Source organism: Dermochelys coriacea, chromosome 9 (genome assembly GCF_009764565.3).
Source record: "Dermochelys coriacea isolate rDerCor1 chromosome 9, rDerCor1.pri.v4, whole genome shotgun sequence".
NCBI classification, from domain to species: domain Eukaryota; kingdom Metazoa; phylum Chordata; order Testudines; family Dermochelyidae; genus Dermochelys; species Dermochelys coriacea.
In genome coordinates this window covers 60,100,666-60,119,033 of record NC_050076.1, presented here as the reverse complement: position 1 = coordinate 60,119,033, position 18,368 = coordinate 60,100,666, and the positions used below count along the sequence as shown (strand labels likewise).

At 52.7% G+C, this 18,368-nt stretch overlaps 1 protein-coding gene across 1 annotated transcript; it reads right to left on the bottom strand.

Annotated features, from left to right (window-relative positions):
* Positions 1-10,368: 10,368 nt before the first annotated feature.
* On the bottom strand, positions 10,369-16,641 carry BMP15 (bone morphogenetic protein 15). Its single transcript, XM_038415133.2, has 2 exons — positions 15,798-16,641; positions 10,369-13,047 (listed from the first exon to the last, which is right to left on the bottom strand). Exons 1-2 carry the CDS (start codon positions 16,141-16,143, stop codon positions 12,191-12,193), a joined length of 1,203 nt encoding a protein of 400 aa, XP_038271061.1. The 5' UTR covers positions 16,144-16,641; the 3' UTR covers positions 10,369-12,190.
* Positions 16,642-18,368: the final 1,727 nt, after the last annotated feature.

The window sequence follows — 18,368 nt, the reverse complement described above, 5'->3', positions numbered from 1 at the left end:
GTGGCTGTGTGACCCTGCATGCAGGGTTGCAACACCACCTAGGTTTGGCCTGGCCCAAAAGTGGTCCTGCCATGGCCTGGGACAGGGGGCCCTCCAGCTCTGCAGCTGAGTGTCCCAGCTGATCCGGAACATCTGCCACTGGGCATCCCTCTCTGGGTCAAGGTAACGTGGTTTGGAGGAGCTTTGTTGCTGCTCCAGCCACGCAGCCCCAGAGGGCAGGTAGTGCTGGAACTGAACTCCCATGACCTCTGCGCATGGCGATGCCCACCTGCCCTGCTAAGCTGGGCCCTCAGTGCTGACTAGCAGCCTCCTGAGGAAAAATTATTTTGTAGAGACGCAATATCACCACACGATGCTGAGTCATGACCTAGCAGCCCAAGACCCCTCAGGAAATCCAGAACCCAGTCCCGCTCAGTGTGTCCCTGCCTGTCCTCCCCTAGTCAGGGATACAGGACCCAATGGCCTGGAAAAAACAGCAAGTTGAAGGCCATTTCACCCATCTACAAGACAGATGGTTGGGTGGCTGGGCCCCATATGATGCCTGATCTCCAGGTGCTCCATCCCAAGGGCCCATGATGCCATTCTCACTGCAGTGCAGGAGTTTGCTGTGCTGCCCCAGCATGGCATTTCCTGGCAGCATGTTCCTTACCCCAGAGAGCAGAGTGTGCCACCTGCAGCTCTGCTTTCTCCCCATGGCCATATCCCTGCTCTTTCCCCATTTAACATACCCAGTACAGACCTAGCATTGCACAGAGCTCCACTCCTGGATGTGAAAGGACCCAACTGGCCTTTGCATTGACGCAGCTCAGGGCCAGACTCTGCTATGTAGCATCAGTTGCTCAGGATTTGCAGCTATGTCACTGAGGGCAGAATCTGGCCCTGGGACTGTGGTCTCCCATTCCTGTCATTAGCTGAGGGCTGGCTGACCCTCAGAGAGGTGCCCTGGCAGCTTTCAGGAGTGATACGATCACCAAGGCCTTCGCACCCAACATCCGACACCAGGACAGCAATGACACAGCCCTCCTGAAACGCTCCGCAGGTCAGGCTGGAGTCTGTCCTTGATGACAGCCAGAGAGCCTGCTCACCTTCTGATGGTGCTCCCTGGGCAATGCCATGGGCTTCACGGACAAGGCTCACCAGCTGCCCCGAGGTTACAATCTCCCCCCACACTTGGAACCTATCCAGGTGATTTATGTAATGAAGGTGATGGTGAGCCAGGCTAGACTCTGGCTCCCTGGCACTAGCTGTGCTGACTGTGCCGGGTTGACAGCTACAGGGAGCAGCCCTGCCTCTGCCACACATTGGGACAGAGCTGTGAAGGAGCTGTTTCTACAGTCGCTTTCCAGAGGAGAAGCTGCCAACAACACAGAAGAGAGATGAAGTGAATGCATCCGATGAAGTGAGCTGTAGCTCACGAAAGCTTATGCTCAAATAAATTTGTTAGTCGCTAAGGTGCCACAAGTACTCCTTTTCTTTTTGCGAATACAGACGAACACAGCTGCTACTCTGAAACAGAAGAGAGTGTGTCCTTAAGGAAGGGTCCTTGCCTTAGCTGGGGACCCACTGTGGGGACAGGGTTGGAGGGTGGGGGGCATAGATCAAGCCTTTCTTTCCCATGCCTATGGCTTGCATTTGAAAAGGCCAAGCCCAGAGCCCACTGGACCAACTCTCCAGCACACACCAGAGCTGGGCTTGGAGCTGGGACTGAATATACCCAGTACATTGCACCATCTCTGGTCAAAATGATTCAATATGCTGTGTTTAATAATTGACCAGGCCAATTCCCAGCCTGTGCCCTCACCAGCTATCAGGACAGGTTTATTTACCACTGAGAGATCACTGGAGCTAAAAAAAAACCCCTAATCTGCTTCCCCTGCTCTGACCCGAGGCCATATGACTGGGATGGGGCAAGGGTTTGGGCTTTTGGCTGCTGGACTAACTCTCAAAGAGCCACAGGAAGCTGAGACCACATCACTCTGAGTCTGGATAGCTGTAAATAGCCAGGCAATGAGCATGCATGGGGCCCTGGGATAGCACTCAAGTGAACAGCTGGAGCCTAGATGGGGGTTTTGCAGGCCCAGCAAAGCGTGTTGATGAGTATCGCTAAGGCATTCCCACTCTTTGGCCTCCCACATCACTAACAGCACAAACCCACACAGCTTGTCAAGGGGGACATCTGCTCACCGGGAGCCAGGACCAGATCAAACCCTCAATCAGAGCTGAGGCCTCCTGGGAGTCCAAGCAATTTAGAGTAGGGCACCCCTGAGCCACTCCCAGACACCCAAACTGGGAATCAGAAGAAAGAAAGAGCCAGATCCTGCCCCCACTCTGGCTGCGCTGGGCTACTCTGACTTAACAGGCTGATCTGTGATCTGCCCAGCCCAGAGGAATCCTCGGGCTCTGTGAACACAGGAGTGCAGCCAGTGAAAGTACCATGGCCAGAACGCTGCTGTTCTTCAGTGATCTCCAGCTGACAGAATGGCGGCAGAGACATAAGTCAGAACAGCCCTGAGGCTGCTCTACGTTGTGCCAGGGCTGGACTGTCCCCTCATTGCCCGAGGATCTAGGCATAAATCCACCTTTGCCCTGTCCCTCCACTGATCAAAGCAGAGCTCAGCTGAGGACTGAGCCCACATCTAGTTCGGGGGTGGTCCTGGCCCTTCCTTGACCCAGGTCTCCAGACTATGCCTCTGTTTCCATTTCTCTGGGCCTGATGGATAACACATGTGCCAGGCTATTGCCATAGACTTTGCCCACTCACCTCCTATATGTGACAGTCCACAGACCCATCTCCTTCCCAGCTGGCTCCATCTCCTTCCCTTTCCCCCATAGCACCCAGCCCCTTCCCTGCTGAGAAACACAGACCTCAGACAGGCCCTGTCATGCCTGTCCCTTCCCTTGTACTTCCTTCCCCATGAGCTACCAAACAGTCATCAGCTGGTAGCAACCATCAGTCATTAGTAACCAGGATAAGCAACTAACACTCAGCTTCAGGCCCCCCTAGGGCTGTTTTTGCAGCTGGGAATAGCCTGACTGTGGCATGCTCCTGTCATGCCCCTTCTCCTGGGCCATGCCTCTACGCTGGGCAGATGTGAGGGGTGCACAACCGTCTTCCTGCTCTATTCCACCCAAGGAAGCTGACATCTTTCCCAGTGGCCAGTTAAGTCAGCTTTAGATGTTGTTGTGTTATTGGTCAAAGCCAGCCCCTCAGTGAGTGTCTGGGAAGTGTAGGAGAGGCCCCCTGCTCCTGCTCCTGCAAGCCCTTTAATGTGGGAGGTGAGTAGCCATCACTGTATCCTGTAAGCCCCTGAGCTCATTACAGACACAAGGCTGACCTCTCACTGGAGGTCAACATATGGAGGCACCAGAGAGCACAGTGCAGGTGGCACCTCTGCTGGATGCCCAAAAAGCAGGATGACTGATAAAGAGATGCCTCCACTAAGGCATTTCTCTGAGCCCATCACCATGATGTCTGGCTGCAGTGCTGACTCATGGGAGGGATGGAAGGGCAGCCCTTTCCAGTAAGACTGTAGAGCAGGCTGGGCAGTAACACAGAAACCCAGTTGGCAGGAGAACGAGAGCATGAGTGAGGAGCATCAATCTATTTGGCAGCTGAATCTGGTGCAGAACATGATGGCAGCCTGTCTGCTAAAGGGAACGCCCCACTGCCAGCCTGCTCATGAGCTGCACTGGCTGCTGCAGGAGCAGTATTTAAGGTGTTGGTTTTATTCTAGAAAGCCCACAGAGTTAGAATCTATATTTCTGAGACCATGCTCCCCTTTCCCTCCGGCTCAGGACCTTCCCCCTAATATTATTATGTTAGAAGGTGTCAACTACTACCTTGATCTATAGACAATATCAGACCTGGTTAAAAGTGATGGGTGTGCTAACCATCCTTCATTCAAGCTGAATGGAAGGAGCAATTAAATGCCCCTTTATGGAATGAGATAGCTGGAGACAATAGAAGCGACTGCCCATGGCAATTGGCTGCACGACACAGCCTGAGCAGGACTAAGCCATGCGGTCTGAAGGGTATCCCCAGACTGGCTGCAAATGCAGGAACTAGCAGGGGACTGCTTGGCAAGCTAGCTGTGTGTGAGAGGTAGAAAGCCAGACAGAGATGCAGTCATGAGCATGGCCCTGAGAGAAAGCTAGGAGACAGAGCTCCTTGGGCACAGGACTAGATGGAAAGGCAGACTTTGAAATTGTGAGCAAGGAAACTGCCTGCTGCTGTTTGTTCCTGCTGTGTTCAGGGAACCAGGACTGCATAAACGACCAGTGTAAATAAACAGGATTGCACACAAAATACCCACCTCCTCTCACTGATTTCTGCTCCTACTGAAAACAATCTGGCAAGGCCTAAATATTGGCAAACCGCTCAGGCCAAGAGGCAACAATCTAGAAGACTGGGGGCTGCTGTCAGGGCATTCTCCTCAAGGGCCCCTCACATTAGGATTCTCCCTGAGGGCCTCTTACTTCCCTCCTGTCTACAATAGCCCAAATCTGTCAGTCTTCAAGACAGGCATGTGTCTAGGAGAAGGCTGCTGTGGAGTGAATATCACCTTGAGGGAGTGCTGGGGAGTTGGTTTGTCCCTGCTTTGCTGCATGGCGATTTGCAGGATTATCAGACCCTTTGCAGGGTTGCCCTTCAGCCTTCCCTGGGACGGAGCAATCAATTCTCACACTGGAGCCCAGCAGGATGGGGGAGCCACCTCCCCCTAATGCCAAACAAAGCCATGAACTAAACATGTTGGTTTCCAGGGGAGGGTCAGGATAGCTGCAGGCAGCTGTCCCTCTGGCAGAGAGTGACTGGGTGTGGTACCCTGCAGGGAGCTGCTGCTAGTGATTTCAGACTGAAGTGCCTGGGTCCAGCCCCAGTTAACCGTAATGACCATTAGCATTTCTCTCTGCTGCTATGGCCTTCTCCTTTCTGCTCCACTCCTCTGAGCACTGCTACATAGTCTTGACTGTAACCCCACAGGTACTACAACATTATCCCTATTTTACAGATGGGAAAACTGAGGCACAGAACGAGTTAAGGGCTGGATTCACTGTTGCCCTAGAGCCCATTTGCACCAGCTGCACTGGCACAAAGGGGCCAGAGGGGAGGCATGGGCCCCCTCAGTGAAGGATCCTAGCATGGGCCTGCACACAGCTCTGCTGGAGCAGCCCTGGCATTGGAGGGCACGCTGGGGTGGGCCAGGGCACTCAGTGATTCTCAGCCCCTGCAGCCGCCCGTTGGCAAACTACCTCCCTGTGGCTGCATGCTGGGACGAACTAGTCCTCATGTGAGTTGGTCAAGATCACACTGAGCTTGTGGCAGGGCCAAGGCTTGATTCCAGATTTCCTGAGTCCCAGCCCAGTGCACCATTCACAGGCTCTTGCTTCCTACAGCACTTCCCTGCTATAGAGGAGGCCATGGCCAGCTCTACATTTGTGCAGGGATGGAAGGGCACCGGCTCCTCGACCTCATTGAATATCAGTGGGCAGCTCCCTGGCATATCTGGCTGGCAGTGGCAGGATCTCAGCATCCACTGATGGCACTTTCCCTGTGTCCCTGAAACCAGCACCCTTTGCAGACTGCCCCCTCTCCATCCACCCACATGCTAGTTAAACTGTTGGCAAGGTGGGACAGCCCCAGTCCGAAAGCTCCATGGCCCCCCTTTCCTGACCATGCCCTTGGATCCTCCCATGGTTTTCTGGCCCTATAGGAGCAGGACAAACTTACCAGCCTCCCACCAACTCATCTAAACCATAGATCCAACCATTCAGCTGCCACAGATATGGCCAGCTGCAGCAATATTGCCCTTCCACTCTCCCTTGACAGCCCCACGCAGCTGCCAGCCAAGGCCAGTGAACTGTGGACCAGTGGCTAGGGCCCTGCACTGGCAGCCAGGAGACAGTGGGGAAGTCACTCCACCCAGATCCGTGGAAGTTAGGAGGCTCAATATCTCTGTAGAACTGGGCCTGCCCCTCTCTGTGCATCACTTTCCTCTCCCACCCTTTCTCTGCTTTACCAGTTTTGGCTGTAAACCCTTTGTGGGCAGGGACCGTCTCTTCCAAGGTGTTCATGCAGTACCAGACTGTCTGGGCACTGAATAAAGCCGAAATAGAGCAACGAGAAGCCAGTTTTAATGCTGTGCTAATGTTTTCCAAACAGTTTTCCCAGCATGCAAAGATTTCCAGTGGGAAGTTAGCACATGGATTTTCAACATGACCGTCCTCACACAATATGTGGGCTTGCACACCCACCCTCCTCTGAGCAGGCAGGGGGCAGATAAGCTGCCATACATATATTTTCTTTGGATCCAAACCCCTTGATCCCATTGGATAATAGCTCAGAAAAACTCTGCAGCAATCAGCATGATGAAAGCCTATGGCACTACCTCATAGCCTCTAGAAAATGCATCACCAAGCCATGACTCACAAGAGATACATCCATGTTGGAGATAAGACTATGTAAATATCTCTGCAAGTGCAGGCTAAGCAACAAAATGCAGCTCGACACAAGCAATCTCAGGGCCCATTCAATGACAGAAGGTAAGGCAACCAGATGTCCCAATTTTATAGGGACAGTCCCAATTTTGGGGCCTTTTTCTTATATAGGCTCCTATTACCCCCACCCCATCCCAATATTTCACACTTGCTGTTTGGTCACCCTAACAGAGGGGTAGTGGCAAACCATTACTTAGGAGAACAACAGTCAAGGGGCTTAAACCCTGTGCCCGAACACTTCTACAATGGACTCAGTTACACATGGAAATTGTAGGCCATACTCTGGACAGGTAACTTTTATGCACCTGAAGGAAGCTGCAACTTGCTGTGCACCTTTGAATCTCTGACTATACCTGAATCGAACATTCACCTGTAGAACTTCCTAGATACCTATGTAACTGGCATGTGTAGCTGTGATCTTGTCTACTCAATTATCTAAACAATCCTTTCAAACCTGTCCATTTGTGTTTCAAAGATCTCAGTGCACTTTACCAAAGTGGATACCAATCATTATCCCCATTTCTACAGAAGAGGAAACTGAGGCAAAGGGAGGGGAAGCAAGAAGTTCACATTGTGAGTCAGTGGCAGGATCCCTGACATCCACTCTGGTGCCCTGTCCTTGACCAAGGGGTCCCATATGACAGATGCTTGGGGGGCCTCTTGGCAATGAGTCATAGACTCAGTACCATTCCTAGTGGTGTGGTTTTTGTCTGTAATTGCCCATGCGGGCCCTGCGTCCTAGGTCTGCGCAGGGCCATACCACCAATAGCACGCTACAGATAATCTCAGCATGGGCTGGGTAGCTTGCTCGGCTCTGGTCCATTATGTACCTATTCTGAGGACGCAGGACTTCAGCTACCAGCACTCTCAACCCAGCATCTTTCACCCAGACTCCCAGCTCTTTCTAAACAGTTAGTCACCACCCAGTTCATGTGAAACACACAGAGTGCCTGTACAAACCCAGGACAGGCTAACCACAGTCCCTCCAGACCAGTATGGGGCTCCAGCAGTTGCCTAGACCAGCTGCTTCACAGGAAGGTGCAAGAATCCCCATTTTGGATCAGATGACACCAGAATAACCTGACCCTAAGGGAAGTTCCTTCTCTACCATTAGTAGCTGGCTGAGGCCCTGGAACATGGTCATTAATTTCTTCTGGATTTCACTGTGGATTTTCCCACCATTCAGGGAGAGGGTTGCCTGTCTTTAGCCATTTTCACAGTGGGAAAACAGTCCTCCCTCCCCCCTGGAAAAGCCACTTGGCCTTGTAAGTTACGGTCCTAGAACACACCAGCATCCTTTTCTCATATTTATCGATTTCACCAGCATAATTGGGGCCATGAGAACTGTGACATCCCCTATTGGCAGAAGGTTGGGGTGACACCTACAGCATACACAGCTCAGCTTCTGTTAAATGGGGCACTTCCCCATTTAACCCTGTCCATGAGGATCTTGTATAATGCAAGAGATAGTGCTCCCTCTCAGCTGGAGACTTTGTATTCATTCTTTCTTTTTCCATTTTCCCTAATATAGCATAGAAACCACCTTGATGGAAAATGCCTGCTTTGTGACTGGAAAGCAACAGTCTGCCACCTCTGTATAAGGATGCTATAGCATATGGATCTTTATTATTATTTATATTACCGTAGCAGCAAAGAGCCTCCATCACGGCCCAGAATTCTGTTGTGCAAGGTGCTGTACAAAGACATGTTCCAAAGAGCTTGCAATCTAACTATATGACGAGATGACTACAATGAAAAACCTGACATCTAAATAGAGCAGATAGGTGAAGGAGGGGGAGAACACAGCAGCAAGTGACCAACGTGATGGCAGCAAAGGGTAGGTTAGTTCCATAGTGGGGTTTTTTGTATTTTTTTTTTTTTTGGTAGGGATAAGCTACATAGAACAAAGAGAAGAGGAGAGAGATGGGCAGAATGAGGCTAAGGTGAAGGAACCGAGGGGGAATATGGAGCAGACAACAGATCAGCACAGGGCAGAAGCAATCCAAACTTGCTGCTTTTGAGTGCGTGCCCCCAGCTCCCTGCACTGGCTGTGCCTCTGCTTGCTAGGTTGAGCCTCTGGCTGGCTGCTCTGAAGTTTTCCCCTCTAAGACCACATGGCAAATGGGAGGAGAGACATGACACCCCCTCCACCACAGACTCTGGGGGACACTAGGGGCAGGTTCATTGAAGTTAGGAGCCTAAATACCTTTGAGCATCTGGGCGCTAGTGTCAGGGCGTTTCCCCAAAATCACCAGCCTGGCCAGTGGGAAAGAGAAGAATGTGCTGTTCAAGAAGATCCCCTTCTCTTCCCCTACACACACTTTAGCACACAAGATTCCCTGAAGCAGAGCTGGTATTTGTGATACTCTTTTGCCCAGCTGCACTGCCCTGCCCCTGCTGATCAATTTTGCTGCTCCAAAGTCCCCTGACTGAGCCCTGCCAGCCAGGACCCATGCCAGCCTGACAGACAGAGCTCAGCAACACACCTCTGCATTAATACGAATTTGTTGAATATCTTCTAAAATTAAATGATTCATTTGATAGCTGCCTAAAACTAGACACCTCTGGGAAATCTGGGATGACTTTACACACAACCTCTGGGTTATGAAAACCCATTGATCCACAGGTACTGAACTTCCACCTGGGGAGGCACAGCCCTGTGCAAGCCAGCTACCCCCCAACCTGCAGCCAGAGGCTGGGGCCATGGCCAGGGCCTCCTGAGCAGCAACTCCCCTTTCAGCCTCAGCCCAGGTATTGCCACATCTAGTCAAGCAGCCAGTCTCCTCCCACACCGGCTGGGGCATTTAATGCAGCTCAGAGGGGCCCAGGACAGAGCAGGCCCTGGAGGCTGAACTCTGCTCACAGCTGCATGCGTGCAGCTGAGGGAAAGCCTGCCAAACAGAATGGGGCACAGGGATACTTCACTGCTGCCTCTGCTCGGAGAGGCAGACAACTGCAGGCTCCAGGGCTGGCAGCTTAGGGCCAAGCACCACTTTACATTGTACACTGTCTGTTTAGCCTCTTCTGTAGTGCCACTGAGGTGGCCAAGGGTTGGCACTAGAGATCATCCTGGGCACGTGAGATAAGAAGGAATCCGAGTCCTTCTCAGCAAATCAAGTCACCCTACTCAGACTCACAGGTTAGCTCTGCAATTGTCCATCTCCTGACTCTTCACAGTTGCCCCTCCCCCCCCCCGCTGGGGAGAGGCTGTGGGCAGGTTCAGAGTCCCCATCTTGCCCTCAGCACCGCCATTGATCCAGATTGTCCTTTGGCATAGCCCAGCTTTGGATCTGAGCTTTGAAGCTTGGGCATCAGTCTGTGGGTAGCTACCATCGTTTCTTGGGTACTGCATAAGAAGGGCACCCCACTGCTCCAGCTGCTGGGTATGTTACTGCACCTGGTCTCTGCACTAGCTGCCAGGCCTTCCTAGCTATCCCAGGAGTAAATCCCCTCACTTGCAAAGGGGCTGTGTTGTAGGGATCTTTGCCATAGCATGACCTTGAGACAGTGGTCAAGAGTCCACATTCCAATGACCTCCAGGGAGAAGAAACAGTGCCACCCAAATCACCTTCCACTTCCAGAAACAAAGTTCAGCAGACCCTCTGCCAGTAAAGCAGTCACCAGCCCTGGAACATGCTGAAAGGGGAAGACTAGACAGGGGCCTGGACTCAGCCAGTAGGAGCTGCATAGCAAGTTGGGGTCTATTTAACAGGATCAAGATAGAGCCTTGTTTGCCTGAAGTTGGCTGCCCTCAGACTTGGATTCTTAACCCACTCCTTGCCCAGTGGAAATCTGCCACATTAGGGATGGTTAGAAAGACCTGCCAGTAGAGGAGGATAGGTCCCTCCCACCCAAGAATAGGCTAGGATTCTCTTTAGCAAAACAAGCCAATTTATTTACATAACACTTAAATACAGCATATAATAAATAGAAAAGATCCAGGCTGTAACAGGAATTCATTAGATTATGGCAGGCTACAATCCATTCACAGAAAGGAAAGAAATGAAAGCCAAGCAACATTGTAACCAGGGTTCAGTGGAACTGGGGGATACTCAGGTTGGTGCAGCAATAGGTAAAGAGGAAAGACTAGGAGAAAGGTCTCTGGACTCTGCTTCTAAGGTGCTTTGAACCAAAGGGAAAGAAAAGAAAAAAAGGTTGCATTAAAGACTAAAATCTCATCCAAGTTGATCTGGGGGAGTGATGGGTTTCAGGTAGTTCCAAGAGAGTAAAACACAAGCGTCTAGTAAAGGTGGACAATTTACTAGAGATCACAGCTAGAGGAGATTAGCCAGAACTTGCCCAGTCACACAAGGCCTCCAGCCCTAGTGCTAAGAGATGAGTTGCATCTCAATGCCATCGAGCCCTGCAGGGGGTTGCCTTTTTAAGATTAAAAAAAAGTTTAGTGCTTCACTTGAAGTGTGTTCTTTTCAGTTCCTAGAGAAGGACTTTTAAAAACTGCTCTTCCCTCTCCCCTGAAGCCATGGCCCAGAAGGACACAGGGCTTTGAGAAAGTGACTCTCCAGATCCTGCACTCCCCTCTCACCATGCATTGTCTCTAGAGCCCTCTGGCCAGCCCCTAGCTCACAGCCCAACAAGCTACTGATGCAGACTACAAAGGTATTTATTTGGACAGGTCAAGCGTACATGTGATCTACTGGGATTAGTGGCCAATGCCAGAGCTGGACAGCAGATACAGAAGTCACAGGACAGTACCAGCCTAAACTCAAATTAAGTATATGGAAGCCCTTAAAGTGAAGGACCCACACAGAACCCAACAGACAATGGCGAGAGGGAGACATTGACCCACAGGGGGAAGCCTTTGAGCATTAGAACCAATTGGCATCATCGCTCCCTGCTCCAGACTCATTTTAGGTTCCATTTGCCTGCAGAAAATTTAGCTTCCCTGCACCAAAAATCTTCAGTAGAAGATGCCCAAGCTCCAGGCATCTCACCCACAACTCCAGCCTAGCTACTATTCATCTAGAGAGTTCTGACAAGCACCTTGCCACCTTCTCCATGGCCCCTTGGTGCATTGGAGCCATGCCCAGTTCCCACCTGGCCACGCAACTGTTCTCGAACACAGATGGAACAGTCTCTTCATACAAGATGGACCAATTCTACTTCACAAGAGGAAGCTCAAAGAGCATCAGACAAAACCCAGATGGCATGACAGTTAGTATATTCTCCAGACGTCAGTCCATCTCACCTTCCTGCCAATGGCTGAGCCATTTGACTAGTCATGCTTCCACCTAGTCCCATAAAGCTCCCTAGCAGGAAGAAGAGTGCCCCGAGGAGAAGATACAGAGTGGCAGTCCTTTAATACAAGGCACAGCAAACTCTTCCCTTTAAAAACTGCTATTCCACAACATTTGCATAAAAATCCATTTGTAAAACATCCCAGCAGAGCCCAGTGTCCGTTGTGCAATGGAGGCAGAGGACCAAGCAAAAAAAAAAAAAAAAATTGGACAAACTTTCTTAAAAACCCAGATCCATGTGTATGTGTGTGTGTGTGTATAGAGGGGGCTGTCAAAAATGCAAAAAATTAAATGCACATTAAGCAAACTAATTCAGAGAGCTGGGCATCTGGTTCACCATAGACTGAGTTGATGTAGGGAGGCCAGGTGAAGGATCACCATGTCTTCATGCAAGCTCTGATGGTTGTTAGACATGGTGAATGGTTCCAGTGGGGAGGGCTTTATCTACAGGTGCAGGACTCTGCTATCATGTCTTCATACTCTTTATAGAGGATGCTGCCACTTGGCTCAATCATCAACACACTGATGGGGCTGTACTTGTAGGGCACACAGGAGGGTCGGGGGACACTCTGGTCCACCAGCTGGTTGATGAAGTTCTGCACAATGGCATGGTTGGGGGAGTTGTAGCCATAGCGCAGGATGCGGGGGCATGTGCCCTTGCAGTACTTGGGGTTGTACCGGTGGGGGGCTATGATCCAATGGTCCCAGCCCAGCTGGTTGAAGCTGACCCGAAAGGAGTGGAGAGCACACTCGTCCTTCTCAGCGCTGGTCTTCTGAGAGTAGCTGGGGAGATCCAGGATGAGGTTGCCTGCCTGGCGAGCTTTGCGACTCAGCACTGGCCCATCAGGAGTCTCCTTCAAGCCAGCTTTCCCTGTCTTGGCCCGGAGGCCTTTCTGAGTGTCATTGAGGTAGAGCAACAGGAAAGGGTCATTCATGGAAGCAGTCTCCTCCCAGCCAACTTCAGGCTCTGAGCCATCAGCTGGTCCCAGCCGGATACACACATGACTAAGGCGGAGCAGCTGGCTCTTCTTGGAGTCCCAGGCCCATGGCAAAGAGTGGGAAGTTATGTCCCTCTCCTCCCAGCTGTCTACCCTAGAGGAGACAAGGGCATTCCTCTTGCCTCTTTGAGGGAGTGAGAGATTTGGAACCCCAGCCTCCCCAGCCAGCTGAACCACACAAGAGAGCTGGGCATGAGCCAGTAGCAGAGTCTTAGAATAAACCACAGTGGCTCTCACTAGATGTTCAATTCCTGGCTGGACGTTCAGGTGGTAGTCGAGAGTCTGCATGTACCAGGGACCTGTGGGGGGAGGGAGGAGATGGAGTTAGTGTTCCCAAAAGCAAGACAGAACAGCCTCAAACTTACATACAAGCCACTTTGGGGAGTTTGTGCCTATGCTCCTGGAACAGCCAGAGCCCCCTTTCACCCCCTCCTCCTGGAACTGCCTACACCCACCTAGGAGGTAGCTCAAACGCTCCCATGCATCTCCTGAAGGCCTCAAAGGGGCACTAAGAATGACCTGGATAGACAAGGCTTTTCTGTCCAGTTTGCTTTTTTAGAAAAAATGCCACATAGGATTTTTTTTTTTTTTAAATTAAAGTAGTTTTGTCCCTCAAGTCAGAAATTCAGGTAATTTCGACCTGGTTTTTCCTAGAAGGCTTTATGGACAGCTAGAGATGTTTACATCATTACAGAAATCAAGGAAGTGAAACTTGATTGAGAGGGGAAGCTGTTTTGGTTAATTTAACTCAGGTGTCCAACAAACTGTTGGAGGAATGCTCTGTATCAAGTCTGCAGGCTGCTCCCACAGGTGCCCCAGAGAGATCTCTAGCAAGAGAGCCATATTCCTGATCTTCTGAAAGAGATCTTATACCTTCTAAATTGTTCAGGCATTTTATGCATCAGAGAGAGCACGAAAGATTTCCTCCTCCACCCCCAATTTGGAAAGCATCAAGGTCACATGGAAGGCATTAGAGAAGACCAGAAGGTACAAAGCCCCAGCCAGGAAGGTGCTAGAACCAGATTAGTGTATCAGCATCTTGCATTGCTGCCTGAAGGAGCAGAGACGGATGGGGAGGGAAGGAGCATGCCTGCCGGCACAAGACAAGGCCATGTCAGAGCTGGGAAGAACCTCGGCCCTCACCAAGGAGGGCAAGAGTTTTCCTTGAGCCAGTGCTGAGGCACCATCTCACATGGCCTCTGGCTGAGCCCGAGCCCCCCTTGCATGTGAACACCTGCTATGGCAAGAGTCGTATGCCATTATCCACTTGAGGCAGCAGGGCATAGTGGTTAGGACAGGAGTCAGGAGACCTTGGTTTCATTCTTTAACATGCCACGGTCTGGTTGTGTGACCTTGAGAGAATTATTTCATTCCTGGGCCTCGTTGCCCCCCCGGACACAGGGCTATCCCAGGAGCACCTCACCGGGGTGGGGGGCAGAAGAGGAGCCTGCTCACTGCAAAGCGTGGCCGGACTGATCACATCCCCTTTATTAGAGGCCTGGGAAACAGCTGAGCTTTCCTGGCTCTCCATGGCCTCCTTGGCAATGGGAGCAGCAGGCGCTCTGCTTGACGCATTGAGACAGTAGCCAGACTCACTCTCCTGCCACAGACCAGCAGGGATGCAGAGCTGTGACTAGGCTGGGCTCCAGCCCTTGAGGAAGGGGGCAGCACCCAGCCCACACCCAAAAATCTTTTTATGGCTCCCAATTAGAGAAGCACCAGAAGCCCAGACTCTGGGTTTGTCCCTAGAAATAGCTGAATGAAGGAAACAAGTCTGCTCTGGGCCTCTCCGCAGCAGACAGCAGAACACACCCCCTTCCCGCGGCTCCATTTGACATAACAGACTGGACAGTCTTAGTATGAAGGGTTACGCTTGGCTGCTACTTGCATGACTTGTAGCTGAGCGCTCCTGCAAACAGCCAGAAGCAGATGCCAGGGGAGGTCAAGGCCAGCTGGTTGTGGCTGAGGGTAGATTGCCGAGTGCCTGGGAGGGGAATACACCTTGGTCAGCTCTCTGGGCATGCAGGTCCCCCCTACCACCCAGAAGCCCGTGAGAACCAGAGTCCCAAGGTAACCAGGGTCCCTGAGCACCGTGCAGCCAGAGAGCAGGAGGGGTGGAAACAAACAGCAGTTGTGTGCAGGGAGGAGTGAGATTGGCAGCAGAGAGGGGACAAGGCAAAGTCAAGAGTTCACCTCCTTGACCAAGAGATCAGTACAGTTCCCATCACGCACAAGACCCACCCCCATGCTTCTCTGTGGGACGCTGCCTTAGCCCTGTGTGTCACTAGCTTGCCTAGCTCCAGGCACCAGGGAGCACAGGCAGATGCTTTGGGCTGGAGAGGGCCAATATGCTGCAGTAACTAACATGGCTGTTTGTGCCAGTGTACGGAGCAGAGCATCCCTGGAGTGGGGAGACCCCCTGCATCCAGCCTGCTCCCAGCCGGGGGAGGCTCACTAGCTGGGATCCTGATCTAAAGAACCCACATGGGGGCCAGTTCTGCACAACAAGGCCTGGAGCAACAAGACTCTGCAAGGCCACCTGAAGATCAGCTCTCCTGTTCTAGTGCCAGTGGACCAGAGCAGGAGGGAGCTAAAGGCAGCATGGAGGAGGAGGGACTGAGGATGAGGAGCTCTGGCAAAGAAGCAGAATCTTCCTGACTAGTGACTTTACAGGCACAGTCAGGGTTACGGTAGCAGGGTTCCCAGCTCCCTACAGCTGCCCTTCCCGCTGCCATCTCCTTCAAGACCTGGGCACTATGCATCTAGTGCCCCCCATTCAAACACCAGCCCCCTGGGAACTGAACCATTTCCAGAAAGGCACCAGCTCGATCGTCTCCCCACCCCAGGAGACCCACCTGCCCATTGCCAGGTGGCTCACCCACCCCAGGAGACCCACCTGCCCATTGCCAGGTGGCTCACCCACCCCAGGAGACCCACCTGCCCATTGCCAGGTGGCTCACCCACCCCAGGAGACCCACCTGCCCATTGCCAGGTGGCTCACCCACCCCAGGAGACCCACCTGCCTACCCCCCTATGCCTAGTGACTCACCTGCCACAGGCTGCCTCATCTTGGCAAGGGGCCTGACCAGGCGCACAGCATTGGTGCCCAGCTTACGGTTCTGGCGGGGTCTTCCAGACCGGTCTGCCACATTCTGGTACAGGTTGAGCATGTAACGCAGCGGCTGCCCACTGACCAGCTGCTTCCGGCGGCAGCAGGGCCAGACACTGGGTACCTGCTCCAGCAGCATCTGGATGAGGGGCAAGGAGGACACCCCAGCCAGGGCACTTAGGGTAGCTGGCTCCTTCTCTTCCTCCCCCATACTTAGCTCCAGGGGGAGCAGTGCAGCCAAGAGGAACAAGCTCCAAAGAGAGCAGAAAGGGCCCCCTCCAAACATGACTAAAGGGTGGGTAGCAGGCTGTGGTTACAGGGATGGGCAGGGAGCTCTAGAGGACTGGTGCTATGGAAGCCACAGAGAAGGGGGAAGCATTCTTCTCCCCCTCCCCAAAGGCAAGTGCTTTCTCCCTAGAAAGGGCAGGGTCCTAGGGCTCTCCTGCTTTCACTCAGCTGTTTCCACACTGGGCCTTTAGGCAGCTTCCTTGGGGATGTGGGAAGTTTTGAGGCAGAATCAGACAATTTCTGCTCCCTGCTCTATTGCTCTCCCTTGAGCGCAAACCCTTCAGGATTAAAACTAGCCCCCAGGGACCTGGCACAAAGGGGTTCCTCTGAATGCAGTTTAAAAACCCCACTGGCCTGGGGTGGGGTGGGCCAAGAAGGTCAGCAGGACCAGCGCTCAGCAGGGGGGAAGGTTAAAATCCTTGGGACCCAGACTAGCTCCAACCCTTCCTCTCTGACCCAGTCCACTGGGTTAAGAAGGGCTTAACCCTCACATCCATTTTAAAGGCCCAGTGTTAATCAGGATTTAAAGGGCCAGGAGCTGTTCTCCACCTGCTCCCCATGCTCTGCTCTGCTGGGGTGGGTCAGGGACAGACAGATCTAGATTACAACACTAGGTGTCAGGCAGGGGAGAATAGGCCTCCGGGACTCTGACTAGCCAGAGCTCCCCACTGCTCTGCCACTATAGGAGCTGCCAGGGGAGTTGGTACAATGGGGGCAGCCATCTGCAGATTGTCCCATAGGCACACTAGGGCCAGTGACAGTTCAGGAGACGGCCTAGTTACCAATAATTGACTCCTCTCCATAGGGCTGCCCTACAGGGTCTCCCAGCTCTTCAGCACCTGGGGGAGGATTCTTAGAGGCTAAGGCCTGGGTAGGGAGACCTCAGTGCTCTTCCGCACCTGCCACAGGATTCCTGGGCTACTGTCAGTGAGCCACTCACCTCCCTGCTCTGTGCCTCAGTTTCCCCATCTGGAACATGGGTTTGAGGATCATGAGCCACCTCACAAGGGGTCAGGAGGGTTGATGGGCCAATGCCTGTAACATGCTTGGAGATCCTTGAAGGGGGAGTGCTGTGTGGCCTTATTGGCCTTCTAGAGGGGAAGTGACTTGCCCAAGCCACTCAGTGGGTCAGTGGCAGAGCTGAGAAAAGAACCCAGTTCACTTGAGTCCTGGTTCCCTGCTCCAGAAACAGCAAAGCTGCCAGCCCTGTCCCCACTCCCACTGATGCAGTGTGCATGGGTACAGCGTTCCCACAAGGATCCCAACTGCCTGTAAGTTTGGTGCTGCATATCCCGTGCTGGTGCCAGGGCTGATGCCAAATGCATGGAGAAGGAGGGGTGGCAGGGTTTGCTCCCAAAGGTCCACTGCCGCTGTTGTGTCACCAGACCCCATCCTAGCAGCAATTGCCTCTCTGAGGCGTCACACACTGTTTGCTTTCCTCCCCACACAGACCCCCCTCTCTGCATCCTTCCAGCTTCACAGTGGGGGATCAAGGCGTCCGTGGGAGGACTGACAAGGACAGCATGAACCAGTGGTTAGAGCACTACACTGGGAGTCTGGACTGCTGGATTCTATTCCCAGCGCTCCACTCACTCTCTGTGTCAGCCTGGGCAAATGCTGTGCCTAAGTTTCCCCTGCTGTGCAACGGGGTCTGTAGGACATGCCCCTCAGGTGAAGGTGACATGCAGATTATTATCTGTGCTGCCATCAGCTGCCTGGAGAACACAAGTCTCCTTCCCCCAGCCCTAGGCATTGAGGACAATGCCACAGGCCTCTCATGCCAGGGGAAAGGGCCATGGAAGGGGATGAAGGAAGGGCTGGGGACTGGTCCCCACCGACTCAGGGAGGATTTTCCCAGCACAGTTCATCTCCTCTCAAACAAGCATCTGAGGCCCCGTAGCCTTCACCTGGGGCTGTCAGTTCTTCTCAACTCACTGTCTCTAGCCACGGTCTGAGGGCATCGCAGTCTTGCTGCCACTAGGTGGGAGATGCCCATGCAAGCCACCCTGTTCTGACTGGGACAGTGCTGCCTTCCCATCAGCAGCCACCTGAATCCTGGATACTGCTCCCAGCCCCTGAGTATGTCACGCCAGGGGCTGCCCGCAGAGTGGTGGGTCCCACATGCTCTGAGCCAGTCTAAGGGTTGGAGTCAGTGCTTCCTGCAGCCAGGGCACAGGCCAGCCTAAGCGTTAAGGCCTGTCCCAACCACAGCCCAGCAGCAGC